Below are 25,248 nucleotides of genomic sequence, written 5' to 3' on the forward strand. Positions count from 1 at the left end.
TCCGCTTCCGTCAACTGCTCCATTCTCTTTCCTTCCGCTTTCCTAAAACCTTCTTGACAACTTGGGGTACAGCACCGCCTTGGCTCCGTCCCCGGATCTGCCTGCTCCGTGACCTTTGTCAGTTTCCCAAGGATGGTACCCCTACACTTGTTTATCGTCGGGCATTTGCTGCTCTATGTGCACAAATGACAGACGCCACATTTATTTACACCGACAGCTCGAAAACATCATCAGGTGTAGGGAGTGCCTGTGTTGTTGGCGACACCCCAAATCGCTTTCGGCTTCCCGACCAGTGTTCGGTTTATACTGCGGAGCTTTACGCTGTTCTCCAGGCTGTCCACTTCATCCGCCGCCATCAGCGGATACAGTACGTTATCTGCTCAGATTCTCTCAGCTCTCTCCTCAGTCTCCAAGCTCTTTACCCTGTGCATCCTCTGGTCCACCGGATTCAGGACTGTCTGCGCTTGCTCCACCTGGGGGGTGTCTCGGTGGCGTTCCTCTGGCTCCCGGGACACGCTGGTATCTGTGGGAATGAGGCGGCCGATATAGCGGCCAAGGCTGCAGTATCTCTTCCTCGGCCAGCTATTCAGTCGCTTCCCTTCACCGATCTACGGAGCGGTTTATGTCGCCAAGCTGCTCATTTATGGCATGCGCATTGGTCGGCACTTCCCCGTAATAAATTGCGGGAAGTGAAAGCCCTTCCTTGCGCTTGGACCTCTTCCTCCCGAACGCGTCGTCGGGAGGAGGTAATTTTAGCTAGACTCCGGATAGGGCACTGTCTTTTTAGCCATAGACATCTTTTAAGCGGCGATCCTCCCCCACTCTGTCCCCACTGCTCTCAGCTGTGGACGGTAAGACACCTTTTAATTGAATGCCCCTATTTTAATCCGTTACGCTCCCGTCTACAGCTATCGCCTGATCTATCGTCGATTTTAGCAGATGACACGCGCTCAGCCGACCGCGTTCTCCAGTTTATTAGTGACAGTGAAATGACGTCAGTCATTTGAAGCTTTTTTTGGGGACAACCACCCCCTTTCTGTAGTGGATTTTTAAGCATTCTTCTATTTTTAGTTTCTCCAATTTTCTGACTTTGTTCCCATTGCTGCTGGTTTTCAATTTCTGTTTTTTACTGTCTTAAGTTACGGGCTGGGCGCTAATGACCATAGAAGTTTTGCGCCCTAAAAAAAAAAAAACTTTCCATGTCTGGGCAAAGATCAAACGTCTTTTCGGGTACCAGGCCCCAACAGCTGTCCCCAGTGTTACCAGAAATGGCGAGTTATGTACCAATGCAAACGTGACTGCTGAGCACTTTGCTTGAGCCTTTGCATTGGAGAATTACTCCCCAGCCTTTCGATGGCAGCTGGAAGGGAATGTCCTCTCATTCACTACACTCTGCAGTGAATCCTATAATGCCCCATCATTTCCCGACATAGCTCCTGGGCCTGATTGCATCCACAGCCAGATGATTAAACATCTTTCATCTGACTACAAGCGACATCTTCTCATCATCTTCAACTGGCGCTGGTGTGAAGGCGTCTGTCCATCGCAATGGCAGGAGAGCACCATCATTTTGGTGCCCAAACTCGGTAAAAACCCGCTTGATGTGGATAACTATCGGCCATCAACGTCACCAACGTTCTTTGTAAGCTGCTGGAATGTATAGTATGTCGGTGGTTGGGTCCTGGAGTCACGTGGCTTGCTGGCTCCATGTCAGGGAGGCTTCTGCCAGGGTCACTCTACCACTGATAAGCTTGTATCCCTCAAGTCTGCCACCTGAACAGCCTTTTCCAGATGGTAACACCTGATTGCCATCTTTTTTGACTTACGTAAAGCATACGACATGACTTGGTGACATCATATCCTTGCCACATTATACGAGTGGGGTCTCCGGGGACCACTCCCAATTTTTATCCAAAACTTCCTGTCGCTCCATACTTTCCGTGTCCAAGTTGGTGCCTCCCATAGTTCCATCCATATCCAGGAGAACGGGGTCCTGCAGGGCTCTGTATTGAGTGTCTTTCTATTTTTAGTGGCCATTAACGGTCTAGCAGCAGCTGTCGGGCCCTCTGTCTCACCTTATCTGTATGCAGACAACTTCTGCATTTCGTACTGCTGCTCCAGTACTGTTGTTGCTGAGCAGCGCCTCCAGGGAGCCATCCACAAGGCGCAGTCATGGGCTCTAGCCCACGGCTTCCAGTCTTCAGCCGCCAAGTCGTATGTCGTGCACTTCTGTCGGCACCGTACTGTTCATCCGGAACAAGCACTTTACCTTAATGACAATCCACTCACTGTATTGGAGACATATCAGTTCCTATGACTGGTTTTTGACACTCGATTGACTTATCTCCCTCACCTTTGTCGAAGTAAGCAGAAGTGCTGGCAGCACCTCAATGTCCTCCGTTACTTGAACACCACCAATTGGGGTGTAGATCGCTGTACGCTGCTGCAGCTCTACAGAGCCCTTGTCCAATCCCGATTTGACTATGGGAGTGTGATTTATGGTTCAGCAGCACATTCAGCATTGCATTTACGCGACTCCATACACCACTGTGGAGTTTGATTAGCGACAGGAACTTTTAGGACGAGTTAGGTCACCAGCGTACTGGTGGAGGCTGGTGTCCCTCCACTGCCGATCAGACGTGTGCAACTGCTCACCAGTTACGAAACACACATTCATAGTTCCCCTGAGCATCCGAATTACCGTCTCCTTTTCCCGCCTTTGGCAGTTCATCTCCGATATCGGCAGCCTAGATCTGGGCTAACAATTGTAGTTCGCATGTGGCCCTTCTCTCCGAACTGGAGTCCTTCCCTTTACCTCTATTTGCGGTTTGTTCATGTACACCTCCACGGTGTAAGCCTCGGCCGCTGCTTCCTCTGGACCTTTTGCACTGCCCTAAGGACTCCGCTAACCCCGCCGCTCTCCGCTGTCACTTTCTCTTGATTCTTAATGTGTTCCGGGGCTCTGAAGCGGTTTACACCAATGGCTCAATGGCTGATGGTCACGTAGGCTTCGCATATGTTCGTGGAGGACGTATTGAGCAGCACTCCTTGCCAGTTGGCTGCAGTGTTTTCACTGCAGAGCTGGCGGCCATATCTCGTGCTCTCGAGTACGTCCGCTCGTGCCCTGGTAAGTCGTTTCTCCAGTATACCGATTCATTGAGCAACCTACAAGCTATCGACCAGTGCTACCCTCGCCACCCTCTGGTAGCGTTGATTCAGGAGTCCATCTATGCCCCGGAACAGTTTCGCCGTTCCGTGCTGTTCGTGCCGACCCCAGACACGTCGGAATCCCCGGCAACGAACTTGCCGACAGGCTGGCCAAACGGGCGACGCGGAAACTGCTTCTGGAGATAGGCATCTCCAAAGCTGACTGCATTCTGTCTTACACTGCAGGGTTTTCCAGCTTTGGGAGAGGGAATGGCATAACAGCACGCACAGCAAACTGCGTGTCATTAAGGTGACTGTGAATGTGTGGAAGTCTTCCGTGCAGGCCTCTCGCAGGGAATCGGTTGTCCTCTGCCAGCTCTGCGTTGGCCATACGTGGCTAACGCACGGTTACATACTCCGTCGGGAGGACCAACCTCAGTGTTGCTGTGGCTCCTAAATGACAGTCGTCCACCTCATGCTGGACTGCCCACTTTTAGCCGCTCTGTGGCATACGTTTAACTTTCCCAGCACCCTGCCTTTGGCGTTGGGCGACAATGCCTTCACAGCAGCTTTAGTTTTACGTTTCATCTGTGAGAGTGAGAGTGGGTGTTATACTTCTCAATGTAGGTTTTAGTGCATGTCCTTTGTCCCTCTGTGTCCTCCACCCTAGTGCTTTTAGGTTGGAGGTTTTAATGTGTTGCAGAGTGGCTGGCTTTCCCTTTTTATTCTCGTGGTTGGCCAGCCATTGTAATCTGCTTTCATGTTTCCTCTCTTCTGTTTCTAGCGTCTCTCTGTTGTTTTCTTGTCCTCTTTTGTTCCTTTTAGTGTTTGTTGCCTTCCCTTTATTCTTGTGGCTTTTCCTTTCTTTCTGTTTTGTGTTATATGTTTCATCCATTTTAGTCTCACACTTGTGGCATTGTTTTATTAGGTACAAGGGACAGATGACCTCGTAGTTTGGTCCCTTCTCCCGGCTTTAAACCACCCAACCAACCAACATTGTACTATTACTTTTGTAGAAACCCTGCCTTTGTATTGATTTTCATTACTATATGTACAGGTGAAGGCAGACAATGGAAAATCCAGGATGAAATAATGAGATATATCATGATTAATGATGTAAACTTATGTAGCTGAAAGTTCGCAATACTAAAAGCAAAGAAAGTCCAGTAAACTAGGATTATAAAAGGCATACCTTAAGAACAATAAGTACTTCTTCATCTTTGATACTGTGAAACAAACATCATCTATCAAACAAGTGCTCATAGCTCTTAAGGTATGCATTTTAGAGCCCACATTTACTAGATTTTTTGTTTTGTTTTGTTTTTTGTTTTGTTTTGGTCCATAGTACCTCCTCCCAAAATAATGAAAGCAAAGAGCTTATAGTAGAAGAGGTTTGTTTTATAGTGTCAAAGATGAACAATTGCTCATAGTTCCTAAGGTATACATTTAGAGGCCATGTTTGGTAGACTTTTTTTGCTTCTGGTATTGTGTACTTCCAACTACATGCATTTATGCCGTTGATTGTGACACACCCTGTACATATTAGTGTGTGTTCAGTTGAATTGCCTTATCTATTGGTCAAATGTCTCCTCTATACAGTGAATGGGTATCCTTATATGCTTTGTATTCTATATCAAGTTCTTTATTTCTTGAAAGACTCCATTTGCATGCTATGTGACATTCTACATTGAAAACTGGAGATAGGCTTATGGACTTGTCAGAAGTGTAAGGCTGTTGTTGTCTTGTGCATTATGTTTGTTCAGCACCATCCTATGAACAACTCTGTTTCTCTTGATGAGACCAGTAATGTGTTAGAGGAAAGTGACTAGCTGACAGGTGAGCTTCCTCTTTGCAACCAGAAATGTTTTTTGAACGCTCTCTGTGTGTTACAACTTTCTCCTTTGTGGAACTTTTGGTGGTTTCCAGTTGAGTGTTAACTGAGGGTATTGTACTCTTTAAGTTACCATTTTTTAGAAAATCTGCCTGTAGTTTCAGTTAACAATAGGATACAAGATTCACCTTCTACGTTAAGGACCAGCAAATTTTTTTTTTCACCTAATTTGTCAATTTTTTCTGGGTAATCAGCCTGGCCCTTTGTCTTAGGCACTTGGCTATCAAGCCGCTATTATAAGCATCCAAGTGCAAAAACAGTTTCCCATCAGTGACCAGTGAAGTTAGCAATAGATAGGACCCAGCTTTGTTCAGCCCTCATCCCCATCTGAAGATGGAAGGCTCGTGGCATTGACAGCGAAGTGTGATAACCTGAAATGAATGTCACTTGATTCTGCTGGTGTGTGGTTGAACACATGGGTGTTTATTGAGCTAACATTCCTTTTTTTCACTGTATTTTGCTTCATTTAATAAAGTGGATGTGGTTTATGTAGCCCTCTTAGGCCATTGTTGATTTTACATTCCTTTCTAGTCTGTATCTTATGTCACTGAAAAACATGTAAAAAATCTGTACCAGATTGCAGTTAACAAGAGTCAACAGACATGAAAGGGAGGGACTAGTTTGAGAAGGATGTGCGAAAGGGCTGCAACCTATCCTCAGTATTATTCAGTCTGTACATAGAGCAAGCATTAAAGAAACCAGGGGGAATTATAGTTTCGGGAGAAGAAATAAACACGGAGGTTTGCCAATGACACTCTTGTTCTGTCAGAGACAGAGACATAGATTAGTTGAACGGGATGGACAGTGTCTTGAAAAGAGGTTATAAGTTGAACATCAGCAAAAGTAAAACCAAAATACTGAAATCAAGTGATGCTAAGGAAATTAAATTAGGAAATGAGACATTAGAACTAGAACTAGTTTGTGCATTTTGCTGTTTGGGCAGCAAAGTAACTGATGATGGCTGAAGTAAAGAGTATATAAAATGCAGACTGCCAGTAGCAGGAAAAGAATTCCTGAAAAAGAACAGTTTGTTAATAAATTATAAATTTAAATATTAGGTAATCCTTATTGAAAGTATTTGTCTGGATTGTAGCCTTATGTGTGAGTAAAACATGGATAATAAACACTATAGACAGGTGGAGAATAAGTGTTTGAAATATGCTAGTAGAAAAAACTACTGAAAATAAATGTTTAAATAGATTAACTAATGAAGTACTTAACCAGACTGGAGAGAAATTAGCTTTTCGGCATAATTAGACTAAAAGAAGGTCTAAGTTGTTAGCGCACGTCATGAGAAATCAGTGAATAATTAATTTGGTAATTGAGGGAAAGGGGGGGGGGGGGTTAAAATTGTAGAGGAAATCAGACCTGACTACAGCCAGCAAGTTAAGGTGGATGCAGGTTGTTGCAGTTGTCTAGAGATGAAGAGACTTTCTTAGATTACACTGTTGTGGAGAGCTGCATCAACCAGTCTTCATGGAAAACAACAACATGCAAAATCTATACCTAATGGTGGCAAACTTTTACAGCCCAAGCACTACTTTATTTTCCAAGAAAACTGTGTAGTAATTAAAATAAATAGGTAACACTATTCTGGACATAAGGCAGTTTTGTTTCTGTGGGATATCTTGACAGAGAAAGTATGTCATGTCTTTACTTGTGTCCCTCAACAAGAGGGCTTGTGAAAGTGTTCAGTATGCTAAACTTGCCTTCAGGTCACCTTATTGGCCTTATGTTCACTTGGCCTGCTCTGTCATGTTGGACAGTGAAAGTTGGTTGGTTAATGCGAGCATAGACGGTCTCCACTTCACCAACTAAAGTGATTCTCCCCATGAGGTTGTCATTTCAGATTTCTCATATGCTTTGTATTTAAATAATATAATTAAATAATATACATATTCACAGTTTGATTAAAAATATGGATGTTAGTCATGGGACAGCAACGTGTAAGTTTGGCCCACCTAACAAAAAGTGTTGTGGTTATTTGAATTCCACCAGTTTCTTGGGTGTGCATAAGGAATGTCATTATATGATTACATTACATCATTTGTTTTCTGTAAAGCAAGCATTGTGGCAAGTATGTTGACTTAGGTGTACAAGCTGTATGTGCTCCGACATGAGGAAAGTAGTGATGTCCTGGATGCACACTTACAAGAAGATGGAATGCTCTGTATTACAGGAAGACTTCAAGAATCACATTTAGGTTGCCTTCTCTTGTGTATTCCAGAATGCAGTTATTTCAGACTCATTTGTAATTGTTACAAACCTAAAAAGAGCACTGGTTGTACATATTATAATGTGTTTCACATATTTATCACTATTCATAATAGTTTGAAATTGTATAAAACAGAAACTTGTCACATTGTATGGATGTCTGTTTTAACAGAGCGCATTGAAGAGCTTAAACTAATGATGCAGGAGAAGAGAGCTGCTTATTTGCGACTTAAGGAAGAAGTCATGCAAGTGAGAGCTGGACATGCTGATGACCGGTTACCAGATATGCTGCGAGAAATTGAAGAGTAAGGAAATTTTAATGTCCATTTATATTAATGACAGGTGCAGTGAGTACCAGCTAAGTGTAAGCTGAAGTACTGTCTTTCAGTTTGATGGTAAAAAATGTAATGATGGCAGAAACAAAACTACTGTAGTCACACAGATGCAGCACTACTGAAATACAATCCTGAATCAGATTTCTGAGAGCATATGGCTTGGAAGAAAAAATCGGAGCAGGGGAAAATGCATTCATTAATGTATTGATCTTTGATTTCCAACAAGTTATCCATTCTCTTTTCTGTGCATGCTTCGTTCAAGTATCTTCATCTTTCTCTCTTTTTCACATGAATTCCTGAAGAGAAAACTGCATTTGATGAAAATTGGTCTAGCGTTATCTTTATGCATAGAGGAGAATAGACTGGAGTAACTAAAATTTTAAAATCGCCTTTTTGACCAACAATAGAAATTTGCCTGTTGCTGTAAGTGTGTGTGTTTTTTATGAAAGAAAAGAAGAAAAACAAAATGAAGCACTCTTCATATGGGCCAACCTCCTTACTAAAACTGTTGGTGGATCATCTGATTTAAGGTTTGGCTTCTGAATATAATTTGACGTGCTTCTGACTCTTCTTTTTCTAGTATTTAATTTAGATATTTTTCCTGTCTTGTTAAACCACATTTTGTAGGTTTATAGAATTTTATTCTGGATGATAATCATGGCCTGCACTGGTTTTTGTTCACTACATTCTTTTATAATTGTGGTGCAATACCCTGAATGTCGGATCTGATTAATAGTGGGTTCATTAATGAAGCAATTTAGCAAGTTCCAGATTTCATGTTATTGTTATTAAAAGGATAACAGACCATATTAAGAAATAGTCCAAAGAAACTGTTTGTCTGTATTCTGTGGTCGTACAGTGGCAAAAGATTTCTCTTTTGCCTCTGGCAAATCTGCAGTTTCTGGATCCTCTGTCACACCATTTGTCTCATTTATGGGTAAACCTTTAAATCACCTGTCTGAATCTTACAATTGTCAGTTCTGAGAACCATCTGACTTGAATGATGAACATTTAGGGAGAGGATTGATTTATTCAGCATTTCTTGTCATTCTGGGACCCTCATAGTTATTACTTTCTCGGCAGGGATTGTGGGGTAGTACAAAGTTGTTACCAAGACCCACCAAAATCACATTTGTCTTCTGCAATTCAGAGTACTCTTTGCTTTGTAACTCTCTTGCTATAATAAAGTTGACTTTCACAATTCTTTGTTACCTTGTTGGATGTTTTTAAGTTTAAATTTCAATGCTCTTTGTTAATATTTATTGTCACTTCAGATTCTGCTTCTTTTCCTTACAGTATTCAGTTGAATTATTACAGAAGTTGTTAAAGTTGAAGCACCTGTTACCACTTCCCATGCCATGTACGAGGGTTATTCCAAAAGTAAGGTCCGATTCGCCGTAACTATTGAAATTTGGCGCCAATGACAAAACACGCATGCGCGCCGACTCCCGGCAAGCCTTGCGCGTCAAACGCCGCCATTCGCTTTGTTACTGTTGCTGAGTGTAGTTCACAGTGTCACTTTACAATGTTTAAGACAATTGATCAGCCCGCCGATTGTGAAGTAAGGGCAGTGATACGGTTTTTGTCTGCAAGAAACAATTCAGCGGCGGAAATCCATCGGCAGATTACTGAAGTGTACGGTCCTAACATAATGAGCGACAGTAAAGTGCGCAAGTGGGTGCGAGCTTTTAATGAAGGACGGGATAATGTGCACGATGAACCACGGTGTGGCCGACCATCAGTGATTTCAGACGATTTGGTCAATGCGGTTGACAAAAAAATTCGTGAAGATCGCCGATTCACTATTACAGACGTAGACATGCATTTTCCGAATGTGAGTAGAACAACTTTGTACAGAATTGTGTCTGAACATTTGAAGTTTCACAAATTGTGTGCCCGTTGGGTTCCCAGGCTGCTTACTGAGCCCCAACGAATGAAAAGAATGGCTTTTGCTCTTGATTTTTTGGAGCGATATCATAAGGAAGGTGACAGTCTTTTAGACAGTGTTGTCACAGGGGATGAGACATGGGTTTCTCACATCACTCCAGAGTCTAAACGTCAGTCAATGCAATGGCGTCACACGTCATCGCCAGTCAAGGTCAAGGCAAAGCAGACAATCTCAACACGTAAGGTTATGGCGACTGTGTTCTGGGATAGACGTGGAGTATTGTTAGTCGACTTTATGGAGAGAGGAACAACGATTAATAAAGCCGCCTACTGCGCTACCCTGACTAAACTTCGACGTGCAATCCAGAATAAGCGACGTGGTCTTTTGTCGTCTGGAATCTTGTTGTTGCATGACAATGCCAGACCCCACACTGCAAATGAAACGCAAGCTCTGATCAAGAAATTTGGATGGGAACAGATGGACCATCCTCCTTACAGTCCGGACCTGGCGCCAAGTGATTTCCACCTGTTCCGTTACTTAAAGGAGTTTCTCGGCGGCAAGCGCTTAGACACAGATGATGAAGTGAAAGAAGCAGTTAAGGACTGGTTATCGTCACAGGCGGCCGATTTCTATAACATGGGCATTCAAAAGCTTGTTGAACGATGTGACAAATGTTTAAATAAGTATGGAAGTTATGTAGAAAAATAGATAAAGATGTAAGGAATGTAAATAAAACAGTTGTTTTGAAAAAACATTTTAGTTTTGATTTTTTTTTTATAACCGGACCTTACTTTTGGAATAACCCTCGTAGTAGAAATTTTGTTCGTGTATCGTCCTTGAGTCCATCTATCATGTTCTAGAATAGCACATTGTCATCAGAATCACTATAACTGGCATCTCTTTCAGTAAGAGGAATTAGTCTCAAAGGGACTCTCCCTGTTCCTCCTTCTGACTAGGCAGCTGTTTGAGATTCTTTGCAATACTGGTCATCACGGTGATTTCTTGCTAATCTTCTTTCAGTGCAGACTGTGGTTCAAGTTCTTTTTTTGCCCTAAATATAAAGCTTAGCCAAAGCAACAAGCAATTTGTCGTCAGAACAGTGCAGCTGTTTCCAAATCGTTAAATTTTATGACTTATCAAAGTTTAAGATCTACTTTCTGACTTAGTATGAAATGTTGGTACTAAATGGCTTAATAGTGCCCTTAATGTCGTAAAACAGCAGTGAAATTTTACAATGATCATATGGATGTGGTGAAGATTGTACTTTGCCTCTCTTGTCAGTTTCTAATTTGGAATCTTTTTTAGTCTACCTTCATCTGTATACCACAAGCCACCTTATGCCATGTGATGGAGAATGTTCTGGCACCACTATAATTTTCCTCCTTCCCCGTACCATTTATGTATGGTGTGTAAGGAGGATGAATGCCGATAAACCTGTGTATGAGTTCTAATTTCTGAATTTCTTCTCCTGGTCTGTTTGTGAGCCATATGTTGGAGGAAGTAATATGATTCCTGCCTCTTTTTGGAACATAATTTTTTGGACATTTGACAGTGACCCCTCTTCATAGTAAATAACATTTGTCTTGCATTGTCTGCCACCAGACCAGTCGGTTTCACTATGCATCACCTTAAGACACTCATACTCATTAAGTGGTTCCGTTAGTAAGACTCTCACACTCACTAAATGATTCTGTTGGTAAACATGATGCTCATAATTATATCTCTTATATATCTTTTATTAATCCAAACTGCTAAGGGATCTGACCAAACAGTACTCAATTATAGGTCTTAGAAATGTTTTATAAGTTACTTCTTTTGTGGAGTTATTACTTTACCTTAAAATTTTTCAAATGAATCTCAGCCTTGTATCTACTTTTCCTATAATTGGTTTGTGTTTATTCCACTTGAGGTCCTTCTTAAGTTGCTGTTAATAATGTAACTAAACAATAATGGACTTGCGTATCTATTTATACTCGGAATATTATTTACTTATGTTCAGGTTTAACTGCCAGTCCCTGCACCAATCATTGATCATCTGCATGTCTTCCAACATTTTGCTACTGTCTTCTGAGTTACAACATTCCTATTGACAACACTATTGTCCACACAACTTGGGAATGTAACTGGGTGATGTAACCTCCTGAAGAAAAATTCTTTGTCGCAAGAGACTATCGAGAGTCTTAAGGGATCGGATACCTGCGAGAGTTTTTTTTGATATGATCAGATAGTATTTGCAGAATTCTTTACACACACGACAAATTTTCAGTAATTGTTATTGTCTCACTCTTACTTAAGAATACTTTCTGTAAGTGACTGAGAGTCGTGCGAGAGCAGATATAGGAAGCATTTACACAGAGCAGTGAAAGAGAGTCGGTGATAGCTGAGAGATCACTTTCCATCAGTGAGAGGGATTGCATTTAAATAAGTGATATTTCAGTAACAATTATGAAAAGTGTAAGTTGCTACTCACCATAAACATGACACATTGAGCTGCACACAGACACAAAGAAAAGACTGTCTCTCTTTTCAGAGCCTGATGATAGATAATCAAAGCTCAGGCAAAAGATGTTGTTCAGTTTTGTTCCCTTGGGTGGATTGGGTAACAAAAGAGGTGCTCCTTTGTAGCTGGTTTGTGGGAGTGGGGAACAATTCGGGGTGTATGGAGATGTGGCATGGGAAATCTGTTTGTGGAATAGGTCTGGGGGTAGTGCCTGTCTGTGAAGGACTTTGTGAGACCTTCAGCATACTGAACAAGGGTGTTCTTGTCACTGCAGATAGATCTTCTGCAGGTGGCAGGTTGTATGGGAGGATTTTTTTGGTGTGGAAGGGATGGCAGCTATCTAAATGTGGGTACTGTTGGTGGGTTTAATGTGGACAGAGGTGTATGTGTGGAACCATCAGAGAGTAGGAGGTGAATGTCCAAGAAGGTGGCACACTGGTTAGAGGAGAACCAGGTGAAGCAGATGAGGGAGAAGGTGTTGAGGTTGTGAAGGAATGAGAGTAGGGTGTCTTGGGCATGAGTCCATATCATGAAGATATCATCAGTGAACCTGAACCATACCATTGTATTGAGATTTAAGAAGGCTAGTAAGGTTTCCACTAGATGGCCCACAAACAAGTTGGTGCAGGAGGGTGCCATGTGGGTCCCCATGACTGTGCTGTGGATTTGTTTGTACACCTTCCCTTCAAATACAAACTAATTGGTTGTTAGGTTAAAGTTATTAAGATGTTGGAGGAATGAGGTAGTGGGTCTGGAGTTTGAAGGACATTGTGAGAGATAGTGTTCAATAGCAGCAAGACCATGGGCATGAGGAATGTGTGTGTAGAGGGAAATGGTCGCAACAATGACAATTGGGGATCCAGGAAGTAAAGAAAGGTATGGTGATGGTGAATACTCTGTGGTACATTTGAAATAAGAGGCAATTGGTTGGAGATGTTAGTGAAGGCCGAAATTCTTTCAGTGGGAGTACTATAACTGGATATGATGAGATGTCCAGGATTGTTAGGTTTGTGAATTTTGGGGAGCATGTAGAATATGGGTGTGCTGCATGCCATAGGGATGAGGAGGAAAATAGATTCAGGGGAGAGTTTGCGGGAAGGGCCTGAGGTTGTCAGCAGGGATTGGAAGTTGTGTTGGACTTCTGGGATGGGATCACTTTGGCAGAGTTTATTGGTGGAGGGGTCAGACAATTGGCAGAGGCCATCTGCCAGGTAGTCACATTGTAGCAACAGTGGTGGAACTGTTGTCTGCAGGTAGGATCTGTTTTGAGGCTGTGTATAGCTATCATTTCTTCTGCTGAAAGATTGGTCTTCTTGGGAAGGGAACTGTGGAAAAATTGAGAGGCCAAGATGGAGGTAAGAAATTCCTGGGATGTGACCAGGGGGTGGTTAGGTGGGGGAGGATCTCGTTTGGCTGGTGGTATGAACTGGGAGAAGCAGGGTTCAATATTGGGATTAGGTTGGCTGTGGTTGGAGGGACTGATGGTAAAGAAGTCTTTCCATCACAGCAATTGGTAGGAGGAGAGTAGATCTCTGACAAATCCACCATGGTCAAATTTGGGTGTAGGACTGAAGGTGATGCCTTTAGATAGGACTGAAACTTTGGTGGAGCTGAGGATTTATGTGGAACGGATAAAAACAATGTTCCAGCATTTGATTTAGTGGGTATTGGTAGGTAGTTTTGGGGGTATTGTAAATTGAAAAGGTCACCTAGGCAGTGCCAAGGTGCTATGAGGGGTTGAAGAGGAGGAACTCTCTGGGTGAGACATAGGTTTTATAGTGATGACCGAAGGTGCCACTAGGAAGTCAGCAGGTTGGATAACTTATAGAGATGGTGTCTGGAGTGCTCTTGCGGGTGCTGGAGAGCATGGTTCATCCATTCCTGCTAAAATCATCGAATAGTGTCATCACTCCTATTCAAATGAATAGTGGCGTTAGTCCTATTCAAATGTCGAGTGATTCACCCATTACAACAACTGGCTTCTTTGGACCAAGTACACCCCCTTTCTCAAATCCTGACATAAGTGTATATCCTGACATAAGTGTATATCCTGACATAAGTGTATATCCTGACATAAGTGTATATCCTGACATAAGTGTATATCCTGACATAAGTGTATATCCTGACATAAGTGTATATCCTGACATAAGTGTATATCCTGACATAAGTGTATATCCTGACATAAGTGTATATCCTGACATAAGTGTATATCCTGACATAAGTGTATATCCTGACATAAGTGTATATCCTGACATAAGTGTATATCCTGACATAAGTGTATATCCTGACATAAGTGTATATCCTGACATAAGTGTATATCCTGACATAAGTGTATATCCTGACATAAGTGTATATCCTGACATAAGTGTATATCCTGACATAAGTGTATATCCTGACATAAGTGTATATCCTGACATAAGTGTATATCCTGACATAAGTGTATATCCTGACATAAGTTTATATTGTTCACACACCAGTATGTGATGCTTAGTTACTGTCCAACTGAGTGCATGGAATAAAATTTGCAAAGAATTTATGCCCTGGTATTGCCAAGTCCCCTATTTTGTCCTTGCGAACTGCACAGTGAAATTGTGTTGCAACATCACTCGTTCACCCATTGCCCACCAAAGTTTGCAGTTTTACATCTTCTGTTGTTATCTGTATGAATATCAGTTTGTGGTGCTTTTTTGTATTTTCCACACCTTCCTGTACCACACACACTTGTGAACCTTAACTTAACCAACCCTCTTCCTCCCACCACACCCCTCTCTATGCATGTGTCTCAACACATGCCTATTCCCATACTTCATTCGTTCCATTCTTTTTTCCCCACATTTTTGTACATTTTTATGTAATTGAATGTGCATATTTTTACATATTCATGCTTACTTTTAAGAATTTTATGTATTTGTGTGTATTGCTGTGTGTCGGTATCTATTTTTACGCTTCTTTTTCTGTTATCTAGTTCCCCTCACAACCAATTAACACATTAATTTGCCTGTTACAAATATCACTTCCTGTTTCTCCAATGACATCCACGCTGCAGTGGACCCCTGCTCCATCTTTCTGCATCAGTTCAGAAATGTATCCCTTTCCCTGGCTAAAACCCAGTCCCACATCTCGTATAAACCCTGGAATTCCTCCTCCCTCCCACACCACTGGACTAACCATAAAAATTAATTTCTTTCACTGGATTCCATCACTCCTTTCACAGTGACCTTTTCATTTTCACATTCTGCCAGTTCCTGTGCCTCACAAACCTGGTACTGAAGCAACAATTTTTCATGTAACAGGCATACCAAAACGACCTGTGCTCCATCCATGAGATACTGCTACTGTGAAATCCCTACTGCATACATCACATCTCTTAAAACTGAATCCCTTGCTCTTCAGCATCCGGAAGAGCATTCCAGACACCACCTCCATAAGTTATCTAACCTTCTGGCTTCCTACTGCCACCTTGGACACCACCTTCCAACACCTATCCTACCCACAGTATTCCTCCTTGTCAACCCCTCATCGCACCCTAGGTGACTTTTTCAGCAAACAATACTTCCAAAACTACCTACCAATACTCCACTAAATCAAGTGCCAAAACAATCCCGGAACACTGTTTACCTTTCCACCTAAATCTTCAGCCCCACCAAAGTTTTAGTCCCATCCAAAGGCCTCACCTTCAGCCCTACACCCAAATTTAACCGTAATGAATTTGTCAGAGACCTACTGCCCTCATCCCGATCCCTGCAGTGGGCAGACTTCTTTACCACCAGTCCTTCCAACCATAGCCAACCTAATCCCAAAATTGAACTCTGCTTCTCCCATTCCATATCACCAGCCAAACGTGAACCCCCGCCACCTAACCACCCACTGGTCACATTACAGGAATTCCTTACCTCCAACTTGGTCTCACCATTCTTCCCCAGTTCCCTTCCCAAGGACACCAGCAGAAGAAATGACAGCCATACACAGCCTCAAAACAGATTGTACCTGCGGACAAAGGTTACACCACTGTTGCTACGAAGTGACTACCTGGCGGATGGCCTCTTCCAATTGTCTGACCTCTCCACCAATGAACTCTGCCAAAGTGATCCTATTCCAGAAGTCCAACACAAATTCCAATCCCTGCTGAAAGCCTCGCACCCTTCCCAAAAACACTCTCCTGAACCTATTTTCCTCCTCACCCCTATGACACCCACCTTCTGCATACTCCCCAAAATCCACAAACCTAGCAATTCTGGACGCCCCATTTTAGCTAGTAATTGTGCCTCCACTGAAAGAATTTCGGCTATCACTGACCAACAACTCCAAGCATTTGGCAAAAATCTAGCCTTCCACATTAAAGGTACCAAGAAGTTCCTTCACAGATTCTAGATCACCATCCTCTTTACCTCCTGGAATCCTACTAGTCACTCTTGACTCCACTTCCCTACACACCTACTTTCCTCAAACCTATGGTGTTGTCACTATCGAACACTACTTCTCCCAGCATCCTTCAGATTTCAAACCACTACCACATTCCACATACATCTTACTAACTTCATCCTAATATGCAGATATTTCTCCTTTGAAGGGAAGGTGTGCATACAAATCTGTGGCACAATGACAGGCACCCACATGCTAACCTCCTATGTCAACCTGTTTATGGGCTATGTAGAGGTAACCTTACTAGCCTCCCAGAACCCCAAACCCTGATGTGGTTCTGGTTGATTGATATCCTCTTCAAGATCTTGACTTATGGCCAATACACCACAGCCTCATTCCTGCATATTCGCAACACCTTCTCACCCGTCTGTTTCTCCTGGTCCTTCTCAACTCAGCATGCCACATTCCTGGGTGTCTACCACCTCCTCTCTGATGGCTCTATCCATTTCTCTGTCCACATTAAACCCACCAACCACCAACATTGCCTGCATTTAGACAACAGCCATCCCTTCCACAGAAAAAAATATCTCTCATACAGCCTGCCACATGGGGGCTGTGTACCCTCAGTGACAAGAATGTCTTTGTCCAGTATGGCGAAGGTCTCTTTAAGACCTCCACAGGCAGGCAGGTGTCATCCCCTAGACCTACTCCACAAACAGATTTCCTGTGCCACAACCCCCCCCCTCCCCCCCCACACACACACACAAACACACCCTCAATCTTTCCACCACCCCCAACATTCAGTTATGAAGGAGTGCTTCCTTTGTTACCCACTGCTACCTCAGACTGGAACAAGTGAACCACATCCTTCGTCAGGGCTCTGATTATCTATCATCATGCCTTGAAACAAGGGATATCCTACCCAAGATCATTCCCATCCCTCATAAAGTGGTGTTCCGTCACCAGCCCAACCACCACAATATCATAGTCCATCCATATTCCACTCGCAATCCCAGCCCCTTGCCACAGGAATAATATGCATGTGGAAGACCTAAGTACAAGACCTGCCCAATCCAGTGACCCTGGACTTTCTATTGTGGTCTTGCACAGGCTTATCCTATCCTGTCAGAGGCTGGGTCACTTGTGAAAGCACCTAGGTCTGTTGCAATCATTGAACAGCTTTTCATATTGGTATGACTATGAATCAGCTGTCCACCAGGATGAATGTCTACTGCTGAACTGTAGCAGAGAGCAGAGTGGACTACCCTTAGGCACATCAGGCAGCTTTACATAACATGTATGATTCAGTGGCTGCTCATAATTCAGAATGTCTGGATCCTCCCTCCCGCGACCAGCTTTTCTGAACTGTGCAGGTGGGAGTTGTCCCTACAATACATTCTCTGCTCCTAAAATTATCCCTGCATAAACCTACGATAACCTAGCGTCCCTACACCTAACAGAACTCACTCCCCCCCCCCCCCCCTCTTGATCCCCTTTCCTGTGACCTCCTCCCAATTTGCATCCCACTCACCCTCATTGTGTGCCGTTATCTGTCACTGTTTCCACCAGTCTTTTTTTCTCTTTGATCCTCTCCTTTATGCTTTCCTTTTCCTGTCCCCCCCCTTGCCACAAAGACTCGTGACACTGTGTAAGTCCCTGCTTGCTCCAGCAGACAGTGTTCTTCTCTCCCTCCACCCCATACCGCATCCACTTCCGTGCCCCACTCCTGATTGTCAGTGCAACAGTTGCAGTCTGGCTAGGGTGGTCAGAGATTGCAGGTGTGTGTGTGTGTGTGTGTGTGTGTGTGTGTGTGTGTGTGTGTGTTGTCCTTTCTTTTCTAAAGATGATTTTTCTATTTTAGTAAGTTTAATGTGGACTCTAACTTCACTTGCTTTTCTCAGTCTGATTTGTTCTGATTAACAGAGATTAGGTTTGATGCTGAATTAACTAACCTATTTTAAAAAAAATGTATTGGCTCTCAACAAACTGCCTTTTGGCTTCTGTCTCGGGTTCTTCGGCCGACGTTCATCTAATGATTTTTCTGACGTTTCGCCAGCACGAGTGGCTGGCATTGTCAACGCTTCACCCTCCATTGCCGGTGGTGAACTCAATGGAGGGTGAAGCTTTGACAATGCCAGCCACTCATGCTGGCGAAACGTCAGAAAAATCATTAGATGAACGTTGGCCGAAGAACCCGAGACAGAAGCCAATAGGCAGTTTGTCAACAAGTGGCCACGAAAGCCTTAACAATTTTGTATTGGCTCTCACTTACTTTTTATCCAATGGCCAGTTCTGTGAACAGGCATGTGGAATTGCAATGGGTAGTCCTTTGTCACTTAATGTTACTAACCTTTTTACGTGAGATTTGGAGGAACAGGCCCTGGAGTCAGTAGCATTGATACCCCACATACCTTTTTAAATATGCAAATAATACTTTTGTTAGTTGGCCTTATGGAAGTGAGAATTTAAACAGCTTTTTAGGACATTTTAATTCAATCCACCCAAATAATTGTTTCATGATGGAGTTGTAAAAGGATGGCTGTCTTCCTGTCCTAAATGTATTGGTCAAGAACAAAGTTTGATGGTACTCTGGACCATGCCATTTTATAGGAATCAAAGGCACACTTCAGGTTGATAGTTGTCACCATCTGGCCCAGCATGAAGGGAAACATTTGTACCTTGGTTCATAGGGCCCGTGTCATCACACATCATGAAAGTTTCCTTGGTACCAGTCATTGTATGGATTATATAGACACAGTGATTCTTACATACACTTCCAGGTATTGGGATAGTGATATTAAGGAAGCAGATGGCATTAAATTTGCAAGTGATGTTATAATTGAAGACTGTTTTAACAAAACTCAACAAATGCCATTTACAGTATTTTGCAGGAGAGGTATTTTTAGTTGTACTCAGAATAATTGCTTCAAAAATTTAATACTGGTTACCTATGTAGATAGGGATTGATGAGGGAATAACTGAAGTTCATCACTAACAGCCTTTATTGAGGAAAAAAAGTTAAAAATTGCACATTTTTACAAATCTTAACGTATCCTCTTCTTCAGGCATGTTTCTTCTTTATTTTATGAAGCTAGATGGTATATTTATACATTCTAAGCATTTCATTTCAATGGGCTCTCAAGTTTAATACATTTTGTAGGCAATATATGAATAAGAAATTAACACTATATCGATGAATTAATATTTTGCTTGTATGTTGATGCATGAACAGGAGTTTCGGTAATAAAATGTGTCTCTCACATCTTAAATCTATTATGACACTCATAGTGATATGTTTAAATGACAACTAAAGCAGTAGTTTGTATTTTAATACAATGTTTGGATTTAATGTTGTGTAATACGAAGCAATACTGAAACACAGTTCTGATTGATGTGAAGGTTCTTCATAATACAGAATTTTGACTTCAGTATCATTAGCATCCTCTTGTAAACTTTTGAATAGAACACTTTATTTTCCTTTGAATCATTTTCAGAATAAGACCTCAGCTTCTTCAAGTTATTAGCTCTATTTTTGCTTTACGTGATCGACTGATGGAAGTTGAGGTGCTTCTAACATTATTGAAGCACCTCTCTTACCAGGTTTCAGCACCTCAACAACTATCGGTGAAGCAAAGTATTTTGGAAAAGGCATTGTGACGCGGTCTTAGGTCTTCTTACATAATGCAGTACTTTTGCCACGGATATCTTAAAAGGTGGTTTCAAACAGTGGAAACTCCAGTTCGGAAAATAAACAATAGAAGGGAAAAGATAAGATTGCTACTCACCGTAAAGGTGACATCTCGAGTTGATTTGTAGACAGGCACAACGAAAAGACTTTTACACATTTAGCTTTTGGCCAAAGCCTTGTTCAGAAAAGGAAATCCTGCACCCATACCCTGCTATCCCTTCTCCTTCCCCTTCCCCTTCAGACTGGTGCCTTCATTCAATGTGACAGTTGCATTTCTGTCTAAGCTTCCAGAGATTGCAGTCATGTGTGCATGAGGCATGCTTGCTTGTGTGAATGAATGACCACAAACTCTGCCTGAGCTGCCAGAGTTGGCAGTCTTATGTGTGCGTGAGGTGTGCTTGCTTGTGTGTATGAATGGTGTGTGTTTCTCTCTTTCTCTTTTGCGGATGAAGGCTGTGGCTGAAAGCTTTGTGTAAGTGTCTTTTAATTGTGCCTGTTTACTACTTAACGTGTAAGTAGCAATCTTATCTTCTCCTATGTTGGTGATATTCCTATTTGGAATCTCCACAGTTTGATAATTTGAATTAAATATGATGCCCAGTGGTCCGCTCGCTACTAATAGTGCACCTGGTTGGTTTCGACATAAGAAACAAATCATTACAGGTTTGTAGTGAAACTGTTATTAATTTTTCTGATTCGCTTACTTATTTCTAACACTACAAAAAATAAGATTAATCCTTTGAAGACTAAGTTTATAGACACTCAGAATGAAAATATGTCAGGGCTTGTATATCAGTTATCACAAAAAAAGGTTGTGATCTTTGTTGAGGTAAGGCTTCAATAAAATGGTTACAACCCAACCGGACTGGAAACACAGAGTCCACAAGTACCTGTTTTTATTTCTGCTTCTCTTTCTGTGCGCACTATAATATGAAAAATAAATGTAGTTTCATCACACAATGTAAACAGTTTTATTCCAAATCTGTGCCTTTCACTTGGTATATATTGTTTGGAAACAAGTCTAACTTCCTCACCATGAGAGGCTCATTAATGCAGAAATCTCTGGATGGATTTAGAATTGACTTGAATTTTGCTGCCAAAAAATTCACAATATAATTCCTTGTGTAAAGCCTGTATGCCCTCTCAACATCTCCCAAAATGCCTGCACCACTAAAATGTAACATTCGAAGAAATGTCCTGTAGACAATGAGTCCTTCAGTCTATTCTTCTTTACTTGAGCCAGCAGAATGCAGCCTGCTAAAAGCTGATACTTCTTATCTACACCTGGAACTGTTCATTGAATTCCCCAGGATGATCCTTGACATTGTTCATTCACTTACCTGCAAAAGCTGTTAGTTTCATTGGCAATGTATCCCATAAATTGCCTATCAAATATAAGCTGAAAACATATATTTTCACCAGGTTCCTCACTTAGTCCACCATGAAGATCCACTCCCGAATTGTCGTTAAAGAAAGTGTAGTCCTGATTTGTAAACAAGCTGGCTGTCAGCTATCTGTATTTACCATTTCGTACCTTTTGCTTCTTTCTCATCTGTGAAGGGCCCAGTTCATGAATAATTTCATCTGTTGAATCTTCACTTACTCTTGATAATACCTCACAGTCTTTGTGGTCTTCAAAATCACTAGCAGATTCCACAGCTGAGTATTCATTTAGAATATTTTTCTAATTTCATCATCACTCAGACACTTTCCAAAGTGTCGTTGTCACCAAACATAAAAACACAAGTCCAAGTATCAAATTTTGTTCTCATAGATCAAATGTATACAAGGCCACCTGAAAACGCAAGTAGATCCACATTTTCACAACAGATAGCAACACCATTGTCACAGAAGGGAGCAATTGTACCTATACGGCGTCAGATACCCACGACAGAAAGTGAAAACATACACGTATGGTCGTAGGCTGGTGTGACAATTTGGTCACCGCCATACTGGTGTGGGTATGTTCACAAAGGATTAAGCATGTTTATCACAGTGGGAAAGTGTATCTTAAATAGGCCAGCCTCTGTTGTTTAGAAAGAGCAAAAGCAATACTAATAATGTGGCATCTGTTTTACGCAGTTAGTGCAAACAGTAATATTTATTTTTTTGTGATACTGACTGAGTTCCTGAGATGAACTTTCTTTACAATTAGTTGCTATTATGACCTTAATGTTAAATTTCAAAGCTTACAACTATGCAGTTTTGTTATGTAGATACTTACAGATATTAATTGTACATGCCACACATGAAGCTGAATCTGCCTGTGCTCCATTTCTGCAGGGATAATGCAGAAACTCCACTGATATTACTCTTGTCACTATGATAGATTCGTGAAGTGTCACTATCATTGCCACTGCCACAACTGCATTATCATTTAATGTAGTTATCACCTCCTCCACCAAATTTTGGTAAACAGCTTCATTCTGCCATGCTCTTTCCATGGTGTTCTGTATGTGTTTGGCAGCTTTCTTCCAGTCTTCAGAGATGGCTATCCTGACAGCTTCTCTTGTGAGTGCTTCAACTACAAAGAGGGTAAATTTATTATTATTCCTGACAATGTAATCTTTAATTTGAGCCCGTATTGACTGTATTGGGTTGAAATTTTAGTAGTAAGGTGGTTGTCCAACAACTGCATGCCCATGTTTTCTTTCCAGTTCATCAATTTCATATAGGGGGAATTTCCGCCTTCCAGTTTGGCATGGTAGGTGACTTGTCAACAACAACTGAATCGTAAAGAGTATTACGTAAAACAACTGTTGCTGGTGTGTCAAGATTTGGTGTTAGTGAATCTTGGAACCATTGTGCAAAAGTAAGGTGGTTCATTTCTTTGTAATAGTCTACTGTTTTCTTTGAATTATAAGCAGGAGACTGTTTGGGAGAAAACCTCGCAAGGTGCCCACATGAAGAGGAATAAGTCTGTCCCCTTAGCCAGAAGGCATTGCCATTGGTCTTTTAGCTGCTTGACAGTGTGACAAGGATTGACCCACCAGGATTGACCCAGGATTGCCACACCACTTCGGCAATATTTATGCTGCAGATGTCCCTGATAAACTGGCATCACCATGCAGCTATATCCTCCATCTCCATCAACAGCTTACAGCCACAGAATTGTCCATAGTAAAAGCCTAGTTTGTGTAAAACTGTGTACAAGGATGTGCGACAGCCATGAACAAGTCCTTATTCTTTAAAAGTGACCAGTAACTTCCTGAGTTTAGGATTTTTCTTCCTTTTATAATCGTAAACGTGATGATGAACTGCATCCTGTGCAAAAGAATTGACGTTGGTAATCTGCTTATCCATTAAACATTTTTTCCCAGGGGTTTTAGGTTTTGATGATTCTTTGGCTTTCTTTTCTTTGTCGAATATTTGCTTCCCAAACTTCACAACAATGTTTTTGTTTATATTCAAAGCTGTGTCAGTTCCATTGATTATTTTGTTGATGGAGAGCAGTGGGGCACCATTAAGTTTGTCATTCTCAAAATAGACAACTATCAAGTAAAACACTTCACTCAACCGCTCTCGTACGGCAATCCCCTGGCCAAGAGAACAATGTTGAACCTTTCCACTTATGACTTTGATGAACTTCCCACTGACATTGTTGAGTACCCCATATCAAGTAATGTTAACAATGAATAACAGTAACAAGGAATAATGGTAACAGTAAATAAAAGAATAACTCCTACAGCTGTAAAAATGAACACACAGAAGGTCAAGGGACAAAGTGATCACAAGGGACAGCAAGCTGACTGTAACAGAAGCTCACTGCAAGCAGGAAGTGTTGTTTCGTGGGTGAAGGTTTGACAACAATGAGAATTTGCTGCGGCTGTAGGTAAGTGTACTATTGGCAGAAAATGGCCCAGGCGTGCTGCGTGGGCTTTCCCCCCTTCCACTTCCATCCTTGCTCTCAACCCTAAAGTAATTACTGCTCTGATCGACTACAACCCTAAAGTAATTACTGCTCTGATCGACTACTACTGCCGTCTTCTACATTACTTTATTTGCCAAGCAAAGTAGTTTGCATGATCTTTTGTGACTTACTCTTCCTGTCTGCCCAGTTTTTAAAATGTCGTCTCCTTTCGTGACTTTGACTGTCTGGTTTTTTTAATTTCCAATCTTTTTTTGATCATGTAGACCACTTTTGTGGTGAGAAGTACTCACCCACTCATTACCTCATGTTAACCATTGTCTGTTCTCACAATTTTCTTGTGAATTTTTCTGACCTTTTTCTGAATTTTTTTGCCTGCTTTTCTTCAGTTTTTCTATCTTTTTCCACCCTCTGCCTCTGGTTTTTGCCACCCTACCATTTCTAACACTCCAAAGTGTCCTCTCTTGCCATGATGAATCCCATCTCATATTACATCCATTCTTTTTGAAAACATGCTTTTACACTATCAAAATTAAGGTCACAAATTCTATTTCTCGAAACCTGCTTGTCTCTTGGAGTTACTCCCAAAGGCCCAACATTGAAAGTCCGTTTTTGGACGTGATCCTACTCTACACCAGTCTATTTTACAATTTCAAATACAGCAATCTCTTGCACTTACTTAACTAAACTGTGACCTATATGCCTCATCTGCCAATTTCCATTCTGCCAGAGTTCCCTCCTCCTACAAGATCCTGCAGTTATCTGCCTCTCATGTTTCCTTTATGATATCATGTGCCAAGACAACTTCAGACTGCAACAACATGCCAGACTTCACCTCAAAAAGCTATCCCACCTCCTTTGAAACTATCTCAACAGTGGTGTTTCTCTTCCTGTCCCTCTGCAGCTCCCCAAACAGCCACACCATCAGCCAGCACCCCTCTCCTACAAACCGAACTTGGCCAGCCTCCTTAACATCCCACAACCTTCACCACAGCCTCCCAGACCTGTAATAACTCATAATCACAAGAACCACTCACAATAGTACTATGTTCTCAACCTCCCGTCGAATCCCTCTCCCCCACTGAATTGTCTGTATTATCCGAGAGTCTCACTTTCATCCCTAAATCTGGATTTAACCATGGTGCTTTGGTGGAGGACCTACTTTCCTTTATGCGCAATGTCAACTGGAAATATCACTTTGCAACCCAATTCCAAAACTGTTCCAGCAGCAAACCTGACATTAAACCCTGCCTTGAACAGTTCAGATCACGATCCCAACTTGATCCACCACCACTATCTCAGATTATCCCTCACAAGCCTTCCAAGAATTCCTCACATCCAGCATTGCTTCACAA

General features: G+C 42.0%; 1 protein-coding gene across 4 annotated transcripts in view; it reads left to right on the top strand.

Annotated features, from left to right (window-relative positions):
• Window positions 1-25,248, top strand: part of LOC126175723 (bromodomain-containing protein 8) — a 272,574-nt gene that overhangs the window by 29,670 nt on the left and 217,656 nt on the right. For all 4 annotated transcript variants that reach the window (XM_049922659.1, XM_049922657.1, XM_049922658.1 and 1 more), the window contains one exon: window positions 7,425-7,557. In XM_049922659.1, the coding sequence (XP_049778616.1) occupies window positions 7,425-7,557 (133 nt within the window). The remainder of the gene's footprint in view (window positions 1-7,424; window positions 7,558-25,248) is intronic.

This window comes from Schistocerca cancellata, chromosome 3, assembly GCF_023864275.1.
Source record: "Schistocerca cancellata isolate TAMUIC-IGC-003103 chromosome 3, iqSchCanc2.1, whole genome shotgun sequence".
Classification (NCBI taxonomy): Eukaryota; Metazoa; Arthropoda; class Insecta; order Orthoptera; family Acrididae; genus Schistocerca; species Schistocerca cancellata.